The following is a 12524-nucleotide window of genomic DNA, read 5'->3' on the forward strand; positions in this document are numbered from 1 at the left end:
CTTAGGAAAATTTATTGTGAAAGCATTGTAAGAAGAAAAGAAAAGAAAAAAAAACCCAAACCTCTGAAACTGAAGGAGAGAATAATTATATGTATTGAGAGAGATGAGAATCATTTCAGTGAAATTGAACAAAAAGGAGATGACCCCCAAATTGTTTAAAGACCACCAAAGTAAATAGCAAAATAAAAATACAATATGAGCTTGACTTTGGATAAAAATATGAGTATGTCACCATCATACAGAACCACTGTCTGCCAAAGACATCTGCTATTTGCACAAAACATCTTCTTACTGTAACTTCCTCTGGCTTACTCTAATCGTTGGTATTATTACAAGATACCATATGTAGGGCGCACTTCTCTTTGGGAATAAGAAACAAATTTAAGTCATCCTCTGAGAATTCAAGTTACAGGGCATGTCTTAAAGCAAGGGTAAAACACACCTTTTCCGTGTTGTCTGATAGAATGAAAGGGTGGAAAAGTCCATCGCATAACACCCTGTTCCTCCAGGAACCTGCCGCCGTTGTACAGGCTTGGTGTGTTTTTCAATAACTGAGTATCATAATAGATGGTAAACTTAGAGCGCATATTTTTCCAAAGAGATGATTGATACAAGCTGAAGATGTCCGTAACCCTCCCTCATTCCACCCCGTCCCACTTAGCAATCTGCATAACAGACAAAAACCAAGAAAGTTCTGCTAGCTAAATGTAGTGATGACGCGTCTGTGACGGTTTCGTGGAGGCAGAAACAGCCAGCCCAGAAGCTCCACACGGGCAGAGCCCTTGCGACCAAGCCCCCAGCACAACCGTGATAACAGTTACCATCCCCTGAGCGCTTGCTGTGCCCGCACCATTCTAAGCTGTTTCCATGTGTTAATCCATGTAAGTCTCAAAACAGCTTCATGAAGTAGCTTCTATCGTGATCCCCCAATAAGGAAGGCACAGAGAGGTTATGAAACCTGACCAAATTCAGTAGCTCTGAAGCCACGATGCTGGATTCCAGGAGTCTCCAAGAACCTGGACCCCGCACCACACCCTTCCCCGGCTCTCAGGACAGTAAATGTTTAGCGAATGTCCAAACAGAAGAGACAACAGAAGATAAGATCAAGACAGGGCGGAGGAAGATGAGGGAACTCTAGCTCTAAGATTGTTGCTGGCGCAGGGGGCGCAGGCTGGCGGGTTGTGTAGGTGAGAGAGAGTCCCGTGTGGCCATGCCGCCGCCTGCAGTCCGCTCCAGCCCACGGCTCCCCCGGACCTGCAGACTGCCCGCCCCTTCCTCTCTGACTCTGCGGGGACGCTGTTAGTAAGAGGAGCGAACGACTTACTCAGGATTGTCGTGCACACACACATATACGTGCATACACACAACACCTCTGTCCACATAGATACGTATATTTTAAAATGTGGAAATACTGAAACACCAAAGCAAGCATCATCCGTAATGCAGCCAGTTTTAAAACATGATTATAAAGAAGTGCAGTTTCCATCTTTCCATAAGCAGTCGTCTCCCTCAAAGGTCAACACTTTAATAAAAGTTTGATACCTGTGTTTATTAACTTCTCGTGTAATGTGTGTTTATACACACGCAGGCATTAACACTTACTTTTTAATAAAATGGGTCTACGTCATATATGTAATATAGACATTTTGACACTCTTTTTATCTGAACCTCATCTCTTAGGGCCATAGAGTATTCCCCTCTGCAGATGCGTCATAATGTTTCACATTGTGCTTTGGACCATCTACTCACGGGCTTGGTTTTCTAAGGGTGTTGTAACAGTAGCCACTTTCCCCAGTGATGTCTGAATCCATTGCAGGCTAAGTACAAGCGCACTTCAAGGCTAGAAGCATAGCGTGGAAGCGTGTCAGCAAAATGTGGATATTAAATGTGGATACAGACCTCCCTGTGAGGCCAGGAGAAAAAGCAAGGGGGGTGGGGCAGCTGTTCAACAGTTTGAGGGTTTAAAAAGCAGCCGTAGTCAAACTGTTGTGATGACTGAGCAAAATTTGTGAGGACTAATGAAAAATCAGATTAAATTGCAACGTTAAGAATAGGCTTTGGTTGCTTAGGTTCAGTTTATCTTTTCTTTTAACTCATTCCACTTTCTGGCTACTTTAATGATGAGAGGAAGACGTTTGCCATCAGTAGGGCACGTTCACGTTTCTTCACTGTGGACGTATGTCGACTGAGGTCGTCGTACAGCTGATGTGATTCATTGAACTTCAGGTGTTTTGTACTTGGTTAATGAGCGATGCTCTCCGCCTAGTGACTTCTGATGAAAGCAACAAAACCTGGGGAAGGAACACGGTCGGCCGACAGGAAGAATTTGAAGATGTGAAAAAGAATTTCAAGAAAAAAGGTTGTACCTGGGGACCCAATTCAATTCAAATGAAAGAAAGAAGTGACAGCAAAGAAAGGTAACTGTGTGATACCTGGGGGCACTTCAGCAGACACCATGACAGGTAGCAGTGCCTTTTAGAAATCCACATTGGCCAGACTTCACTTTTTAAAAAGCAATTGGAATAGTACAGAGATATCTGAATATTAATTTCATTTCTAAGATTTTATCCTCCTAAATTATGTTATTATGTAGTTAAGCAGTTAAAAAACTTTGATATGTTTTCTGTCTCATTTCAAGGGTTTTTTTTGTACTTTGTTAGCCCTTCAGAACAATACAACTGTGGTCCCTTTCCTACTTAAAAATGTTGTTGGCATATATCTGTCAAAATCTAATTTGTGTATCACGTGGTTCTATCAAACTAAACATCTTTCTCTTTTAGAATAAGACCTCTCTCAGACGGCAACAGTCCCTGGTCAACTCTCTTAATAAAGAATCCGAAAACCATGCCATTGGCCTCATTATTTGTGGACCAGCCAGGTAAATGTGTTTCGGGAAATAGAATTTTATTTGAGTAGACTTAGCATCTGAGTGTTCTAGAAGCTTTGCTTTAATAGTTTCATGTGGTTGCCCAAGTAGCATAGGGAAGGTTAGCAAGAAGGAGCATTGCTTATACCTTTACTTAAGCTCAAAACCTATTTACTGTCCTGTACGTCGTCATGACAGAAAGTATTAGGCTCCATATTATTCATTGGGAATTTGTAACTCCTGTTCTCTACCAGAAAAATTAGTGTCATAATTAATTCTGTAGAATCGAGTTAATGTAGTATAAGAGCTAGCAACTATGAAAACATAGACATCCTGAAATTCTCCTGAGATTTAGGGGTGGTCTCCTGGCTGCATCGCTACCTCTTAACAGGACTAAATCTTGTCAAGCAGCTTCTCTATGGAAAACCACCACTTAGAGAGAATCACATTGGAATCTCTTTAATTTAGATGAATCATAATTATTTTTAATACTTAGTATGCCTATTCAATATTCAGATATTAAGAGGTTGAAGAGATATGTTGTTGAAAAACCTCAAGGATTGTCATCACCAAAGAAAAGAAAATTGCTCTTTAAACTTGACAATTTAAGACAGCCCTTTGACACTATAGCCAAATTAAAGATGTTTTAGCGGAACATGGTGTCCATTTCTTGAATTTGTCATCAGTGCCATGCGTAATTTTACAAGCATATGATCAATCACTACCCATATTCACTTTTCCTCTTTTGCATTGTCGTGAGGATGTGGCTTCAGTGTAAATATCTACACAAGTACATTTGGGTATATGCAGGACAGGTGCTAAGTGCTTCCTGATGTCACATTCATGATGCTGTTCTGACTCTTGCCTATGAAGCTAAGAGGTTCTCCTCTTACTACATGTTACGATTTATTGTCAAATATGGTTTGAAGACTAAGGAAGAACAACTAATTGTAATAAAACTGTTCTTCCTACAGTACATTTTTCATTATTTGTGACTAAACAGAGAGATTAATCGGAGAAGTCCTCCCCTTTTTCCCCTCAATTCCTTTTTTTTTTTTTTTTTTAAGAATGTTCTGACCTATTAATAAGTCCTCCGAAGGACAGTTGGAGGAAATACAAATATATTTGGCGGACTCAGCTCGATCTCCATTAAGTTAACTCTTGAAGTTCATGTGATGAGTTAATGAGCAGAAGGTTTACAGTTGTCTGTCCCACCTGCAGGTCCCCTGCTACCACCCATCTGTGTGGTCCTGTCCTAAGCATTTGTGCCTCAGCCTGAGGGGTTCCTGAAAGCTTTTCCAGACCACCGCTGAAGCAGCATCCCGCCCCATCCCTGTGTCTCATGACCCAGTCTTATTTATGCGTAGCTCTTATCTGAAATTCTTATTTGTCTACATTGACCCCATTAATGTTTGTATTCTGTTTCACTCCCAACCTGGAATTTCAAGGATTTTGTCAGTTTTGTTTACCACTCCCAATGCCTGGAACACAGCAAACACACACCATCTGTCAAATGGCTAAATGAATCCTAAAAGGGCACGTTTTGATCTTATGTAGAGATTTACCTTGGTTTGGGGGCTATAGATGCTTGTCATCAGTCATCAGAAGGGAAGATTACACTGGACCAGCATAAGTTCAGGACTACTTCCCGGGAAAGAGTGTTTGATCAGTAAAGGTACACGTGAGCACACTTAGGAAATGCTCAGTGTACTTTTAAGTCAATGAATTTCACTTGTTGATAGCATCCCCCACTCTTTTAAACAATGGGTTGATAATTTGTTACCCGTTACATGTACGGGGCATGTATGTAATACATTTTCATTTCACCCGAACGCATTTCGTGCCTGCGTGATGAAGGTAATATTCAGGGAAGATCCTTCCAAATTTAAAAAGACAGACAGGTGGTCAGAAGCCTACCATCTGCAGGCATGCACATCTGGGTTGTGATCTCAAAGTACAAAAATCGAAAGATGCAAGGGCTGTTGGGGGGGGGTGGGTTCAGAGGAAGCTGAGACTGTGCGTGGGGGATGGGCCGCGTTATGCAGCACTAGCATCAGGTGGTACTTTGAGAGAGGGCTTTCTGAGGGAAAAGGGAGCTTGGGGTCAGTGTTAGAGGGTGGAAGGAGGCCAGACAGAGGAAGAAGAGGGCACCCTAAAGGCAAGGCAAGGATGGAAAGAGCACCACCAGCTTGGGGACAAAGCTGGCGTCTTGGCTTATCTGTTTTCTAGAGCACATCGCGGGTGTAACAGGACACGGTACTGGAGAAATCACTGGAGGCTCTGTTGTGGATTGCTTTGAACGTGGATGAAGGCGTTTGTTGTTCTTGGTCATTCACTGCTAAGCCCCTGTGTGATAACAGTGACCGCTTGCTCTTCAGCTGCTCTGATTTGTTACCCTTTGGGACCTCTTTGGAGTGTCGTCCTCTGTGACAGTGTCTCCCAAGCTTGAATAAAGGCTTATTAAAACCCAGACCCCTGGGCTTCAGCCCTAGAATTTCTGATTGCATAGTCTGGAGTGGGTCAGGAGTTCACATTTCTACACGTTTCCAGGTGATGCAGGCGCACTGGCCTGGGCGGCACACTTTGAGAACCACTGATCTGGGGCCCGTCGGTTCTCATACACACAGGCGAGCTCCAGATAACGGGGCCCACACATTGAGAGGAGACAAAGGGCATGTTTTGTCTGCCACGTTACAGGGCCTGCATATATGTGTGTGCATTTCTGTATCTTGATGGCTTTTTCCTATAATAATTGTATTGCCCATGCCAGTGAAGAACCATTTCCTGAAGGATAGGGAGCCGCAGGTGATGTGCTTGCCAGTTCCTCTGAAGGGAACCTTGAGTTCTGTGCCCAAGGCTCCATTTCCTTCGGGTCTTTCTGGATGAACGGTTTGCTGAACTGAAAAGGACTCCATGTGCTTTGACTTAGAATAGTTATTAAATTTTAGCTTTATTTTATAGTACAGTTTAAATGATTTTTACTGTAAATTGTACTTAACGTGTGCATTTACATCTTTGTTTAGGTGCTTCCGAAGAGCCAAAACTTTCTTCTGATGGATCGGAACACAGAAAACCAAAGCAAACCAAATTGCCTAGTCAAGCCTACGCTGATCTACCTCTTTGGAAAGATGGCCAGAGAGAGAATCCAGTGGAACCTGGAAGCTGGGAGGAGGGACCCTCTTTGAGCTCTGCTGCCAGCACGCCTCAGGTGACCCCTACGAATAATCGGAGCAGATCCCCGCAGAGGAAGAAGACAGAGTCCGCTCTGTACGGCTGCACCATGTTGCTGGTGTCCGTCGCTCTGGGGCTGGATATCAGAGAGCTTAATAAAGCCCAGGCTGCAGAAGAACTATTGCCCAAAGAAGAAAAGAAGAAACGTGAGGGAATCTTCCAGTGGGCTCCCAAGCCCCGAGGCGGGGCCAGTCCTTCCCCAAGGCCACCGTCTGCGGGCGAGAGGGCCAGCAGCCCACCCCTCCTCCCTCCGTCAAGCGCCACGAGCCTTCTGTCCATGCCCTCTCTTTCCACAAGGTGCTTGCTCCAGGCCGACAGTGAAGACTTGTCGGAGGGCAGCGCACACATCGCTTCGGACCCCGAGATGCCCACTCCAGATTTTTGCGTTGCCATCGGAGGATGTAGTCATGAGCCAACCTCCACACCAAGACTTGAGACTGATCATAGTCCGTGGAAAAACCTGTCTCCTCCTTTCCTAGAGCAGACATGTGGGAATGTGCCTTATTATGCTTCTCCGAAAGAACGCGCATCACATCACAGACGAACCCTGTCTGATGGAAGTGCTTTTCAGACCCCAAGTAGGTTGCATTAGTTGGGTCAAAGTACAAATCAGCACTGTAGAGATTAGAATGTGAAGTCGTGTGGATATCTGCTTGTATCTTTTCCAAGTGATTACATTTACAAGCTTGTTTGCACAGTTAATACAGCTCCTTGAATTCTACCCTACTCTTTTATTTGACTTTAACTATTATTTGAATTCCGGGAAAAGCATAATTTGATCTCAGCAACGTCAGTATATAATAGCAAACTAAAGCAGAATGAGCAGGTGGGGAATAACTGCCCCAAGCCCCTCACAGTAGAGAACACAGGTCATTTGCCCACGTCGGAACCAATGATTAGTGGGAGAGCTGGAGCTAACACTGGTCACCTAGCCTCCACTGTGCTGGGCGGTCTCCTGCGTCCCCAGTGTCACTGCTCAGCTTAGGGTCAGATTGAAATTAGCAGGGGGAAGAGTCAGTGCGCTGGGCAGGGGTTGACTATCATTTCTTCTGTTTACAAAGATAATTACAAATATATATCATGAGTATTAAGTGAGGTCATGTATATGAAAAATACTTCTTAGGTTGTACAGTGTTAGTGCTATTTGGTTAGTTGTAAAGTATATTAAAACTGAAATTGTTTGCATTCTTTCTTTTTCCTCTGCTCTTGCAGTGCCCTACCCAGACGTGGTTTTTTTTTTTTCAGTTTACTATCCATCGTCTTTAGATAAATTTATGACTCTTTTGGAATGCAGTAGGCTATTAATAATTGATGACTGACTGTACGAGGAGAAATCCTAGGACAGGAATCCCACGAGAAACCATTCTTTTTCTCTGTTATAAGCTAATCATTATTTGCTAGATTGGTGATGAGTCCAGATTTCCAGACGAGAAAGAGAAGGGGCAGCATGTAAAAATCTAAAATCTGTTTTCTTGCTCCCATCCATTTTTTCAGATCATCATCTGAAAGTGAAGTTTCATCATGTTGCCCATCATTTCAAAATAACCCTTTATTCTCATCTAATCCATCTTGAAACCTCCCGTTTCTAAAACAGTTCTATCGATCATTGGTCCAAGCGCTATGAAGGTGATGTGACTGTGTTTACGGTTCTAGTTTCCCCGGCAGGAACATTCTGTCCGAGCAAACACCGTATCCCCATAGTTTTGAAAGGTGTGTGTTGAGGGCGTTTTGCTGAAGCTCACTCGAAAGTGACTACCTAATCCATCCGTCCTCCTAGTTACTTGTCTGGGTGTTGACTGGCTTAGAAGTCACTGTCTAACTGCACACCGTCTTTGCTTTCTCGAGCAGCTGGTGCAACTCTCAGCTCAGCCCCCGGCGCCTCGGACCTGCCCCCTGAGCGGGCTCTGGGAATGCCCCGGTGCTCCGCTGGTCCTCAGGGGAACCGGCCAACGGAGGCCCCGCCTGAAAGACAGAGAGCCGGCCCCGTCGTGCCTCCGCCTCGCCTCGCGTCCTTGGGAAGCCGCGCGGAGTCGCAGGCCGTGCAGGTGCGCTCTGCCCGCCCGGGTCCGGGGTCCACCGCCGGTTGTCCCCCCGGGGCCAAGGACAGAACTACACCCCACGTGCCTTCCCTACTGGACGCTGACGCCGAAGGCCAGAGCAGGGACGGCACGGTGCCTTTGTGCGGGATGAAGAGCGGAGCCAGCCGACCGTCTGTGCGTCAACTGGAGAGCGAGTTTCCGTCTTAAGTGCCTTACGTTGTGCGAGCCTTTCTTTGTTTTGTTTTATTTTGCCTTTAAGGTGAACAAATTAAAACAATGTGTCTACCTTTGAACCCTTTCATGCTGCTGTGTTTTCGAAAGCGGTGGCCGTGTTACTAAAGTAGTGATGGATGTCAGCCTTCTCGGAAAAATGTGTGGGATTGCTGTTAGCGGTCATTTTTTTGCTACTGGATTGTTACCTAGTAACTTGAAATGCACACGAGTGTAAAAGAGGAAACGTGCAGCAGTGTAAAGCTATGCCGGGTAGAATGACCTGAAGTGTAGTTGTAATGCTTCATTGGTTCTCACTGACATCCCCAAAACCCAAATCAGAATGAGGTGCGCCATGTTTTCTTCCTGTTTGCCTTTCCTTCTCTCTTTTTTATTTTTTTCATGTTCTTCCTCTTTTTTGTTATTTGTGCAACAAAAAGCCAAGAATAATGTGATATTAGTCACTAAAGTTATCTATTTAAAAAAAAATTGACTAGTCTAGATGGAGAGTCCCAGTGACACCCCTGAACTGAGCAGCGGGCTTGTAATGCGTAGATATGTCCGGGTGTCACATGGATTATGCCTATTTCTCTCTGAGGAAATTTTACTGAATGTATCTTGTAAATGTTTTACTGAATGTAACTTCTAAAAATGTTATTCATCAGAACCCCAAAATGGATTTTTAAAAGGTCAGTCAGTCATGGGCATTTGACTAAGACCATGTTATGTCCACTCGAGCGAGGCTAATCTGTAGGTTCTTTCTATAGAAACAGGTCTTATCATCAGGAGCCACTTATTCGATATCCAGACTATAAAGCTTTTTCATTTTGTAGTAGGATTTTTAAAAATTAAGTGACATACGTATTCATGTATTGCAAACATTCATGTCATTTAATTTTTCTCTGTATAAATGTGTGATTATTCTAATAATCCCAAATACCATTAGAGAGAAACACTGCCAAATCAAGAAACAGAGACACTGTTAGAATTAAAGTATTTTGTAGTGATCATCGTGTTTCAGTAAATTGTGGATAAATGTTAGACATCTGCTAAGATAAGCTGATACAATGGAAATGACAAATATGGATTATTTTCAGATATGGGCTTTTAAATGGATTTAGGGTAGCAGATCAGGATTTTAAATGATTTTAGATGATTTTATGAGTCATTTTATAAAATCATACATCTATGATACAGATAGACTACTGAGTTATTAAACTACAGAAAGGCTATCCAGGAGCTCGTAAATTTGTCTGGGTTCTTTTGTTAAATTCATTATGCTTCCCTTCTGTCACAAGAATGTGGTAATTTTGGTTGACAATAAATACTTAATATTTTGCATACAAGGAAAAACTAAATTGCAAACATCGCTGGACATTTCGTTTAAAATTTTACCTTGGTTAAGGTTTGCTGAATAACGGAAATGTCAGCAATTTAAATCAGCTGTGATAAAATATGTACCTATAGCAGAAGAAATAAAAGGATATTATTTGGCCACTTGAAACATCAAGTGACTTGGCAGGCGTGCCCAGCAGATGGTGAACAGAGCATGAAAGGATTATATTAACATAAGTGCATCCTACCCCACGGAAAACAATCTCGGGTTTAAAATTCTTGCAGCAAAATCTCAGGTACTTAACTTTGTTTTGTCGTATTATCTTCCATTCTGTGATTTGGCTTCACTCTTGGGAGATTGTTGGGGTACGAAATCAAAATCTGATTTCCTCAAAATGGTACCACATTTGAAACTATGGTTGGCTGCTCCATTACATATTCAGTCATTTGGGGGCATGTATTTCCTGCTAAAAGTAAAGGAAATACATGCCTAAAATAGCACATGAGAGAAGTATAGAAACTCTCAGTTTCGCTTCTGCCAAAACATCATTTGTGTGTGTGTGTGTGTGTGCGCGCGCGCGTGCGTGAGTGAGTGAGGGGTGGAGGGTAGTGGTGGGTGCTCGTTGGTCTTGTCCCTCTGCTCTGTTCCTGCTCCCATGTGGCTTCATTGTAGTCCACTCTACATTATGATGAATTTAGAAATGAAGCTACATTAAAAAGATGATTCCGATACAAGGATTCAGTCTCACGTTACAGCGGATACTTGTATTTTGCTGAGATCTGTTGTATATTTGCGATTTTCTATGTGTATTAGTATATTTAGCAGAATCTGGTTATTTATTTTCATGCAGACTTATTAGCTCGTTGAAAGAGAAATTAAGCTGATTACTATTAGTCAACATTGAAGGTGCTCCCACTGCAGAAATTTAAAGCCTGAGCCTGTTATGCTGTATTGTGAAGCCTTGTGACTGAAAAAGATGTTTACATATGTTGTCTATTTTTTTAATAAACTTTTTTTTATAGCTAGTCTACTTGCTCAGTGGCTTTCATCTGATGATTGTGACTCCAGTTTGTAATGGTTTATTTTGTAGGAAAATAAGGAAAAGTACATTAGTAAAGGTCACTGATGCTTAATAAGCCAGGTATTAGCCTGATAACTTCATTAAACTGGAGATTACTGAGTCATGGGATTAAATATTTTTTAAAATTTTATTTATTTATTTTTTAAAGATCTATCCATCTATTCTAGAGAGAGAGAGAGCATGCACACAGGGAGGGGCAGAGGGAGAGGGAGAGAGAAACTCTAGCAGACTCTGCACTGAGCTCTGAGCTTGACACAGGACTCAATCTCATGACCCTGAGATCAGGACCTGAGCCGAAACCAAGAGTTGGATGCTTAACTGTACCACTCAGGGACCCCTGGGATTAAATACTTTTTAAAAGGTATAATGATATTCTTCATTTAAAATGTTTGGTTTACATATGCATTGAAAAGTTGCACTTCATTGTGAGACTTTTCCAACTCCATCTTTTCGGAAGGCACGCTTTTGCAGCGTGGAATTAGTATGAATTAAATCTGTTGATGCTGCAGGGATGCAATGAATGAGACATGCTAATTCTTAACATGCCTGAATCAGAAGAATTTTAAGAATCATGAAGCATCCGATAATTCTTACTTAGCAATGAAAGCTTGGGTGGATAAAGAAAGAGATCATAGTGTCTCATGCAGATCCGAGCATCACCCTGCCACATGGGATCGACATGTGACATCCATTGCATATCTAGGTGTTAACGACCCTCCTAGGTGCCCATGTAAGACACCACCTATAATTATCTCCAATAAAATTTGTGAGGCAAGTGTAGTATCCCTATTTCATTTGGAATGAAATAGACACAGAGAAGTTTGGTAGATTTCCAAAGACCCAGCCTGTATCTAGTCCCTACCATCTACCCGTTCATACCTGTTGTAACCAACCAGACACATAGTGGAGAAGATGGAGACGGCTGAAGTGTGAGGTTTGTAAATGGAATCCAAAGCTGAGGCAATTTTTCAACAAAAATTTCAGAAGTCTAGAAAGGTATGGGTATTGAAAACAAAGTTAACAGTGGTTAATAACAGTGGGATACTTTTTAAGTAAATGTGAAATGAAACCGAAAATACTAAAACATGCATACCTAATAGGTCAACTCAGAAAAATGGCATATTCTGTTAGATGGATCTATACATATGAAGTTATTTAAAAACTACAAAGTAAATGTATAATAATCTGGCAGAAGCTGTCTATATTTTTCCGAAAAGGTCAACATGCTAAGACAGTGAAAGATGAAGTTTTAATAAATGAAAAATGTAATAGTTACCATACAATGGAGCAATTATTACCTATGTTTTTACATCCAAACAAAACAGGTAAGCTGAATTAGGGAGCTCCTGTACGCTGACAGACTCACTGCACGGCCCCTGAGGTCCTAGGAAAGACAAAATGATTTAACAGTGAGCAAGAGAGACACCACCTCTGGACCCTGCCTGCATGGTTCTTAAGATCTAGTAAGAAAGACTGGGGCACCTGGGTGGCTCAGTCGTTAAGTGTCTGCCTTCGGCTCGGCGTGATCCCAGAGTCCTGGGATAGAGCCCCACATCAGGCTCCTCCGCTGGGAAACTGCTTCTTCCTCTCCCACTCCCCCTGCTTGTGTTCCCTCTCTCGCTGGCTGTCCCTGTCAAATAAATAAACAAAATCTTTAAAAAAAAGAAAGAAAGAAAGAAAGAAAGAAAGAAAGAAAGAAAGAAAGAAAGAAAGAAAGAAAGAAAGAAAGAAAGAAAGAAAGAAAGAAAGAAAAGACAGACT

General features: G+C 42.4%; 1 protein-coding gene across 1 annotated transcript in view; it reads left to right on the forward strand.

The window, feature by feature from the left end:
* Positions 1–10707, forward strand: part of MAP3K21 (mitogen-activated protein kinase kinase kinase 21) — a 56793-nt gene extending 46086 nt beyond the window's left edge. The window contains exons 7-10 of the mRNA XM_026504159.4: positions 2267–2417; positions 2781–2878; positions 5890–6675; positions 7946–10707. Of these exons, the coding sequence (XP_026359944.3) occupies positions 2267–2417; positions 2781–2878; positions 5890–6675; positions 7946–8343 (1433 nt within the window). The 3' untranslated portion in view covers positions 8344–10707. The remainder of the gene's footprint in view (positions 1–2266; positions 2418–2780; positions 2879–5889; positions 6676–7945) is intronic.
* The last annotated feature ends 1817 nt before the right edge of the window (positions 10708–12524 follow it).

Source organism: Ursus arctos, unplaced genomic scaffold (assembly GCF_023065955.2).
Source record: "Ursus arctos isolate Adak ecotype North America unplaced genomic scaffold, UrsArc2.0 scaffold_7, whole genome shotgun sequence".
Lineage (NCBI taxonomy): Eukaryota > Metazoa > Chordata > Mammalia > Carnivora > Ursidae > Ursus > Ursus arctos.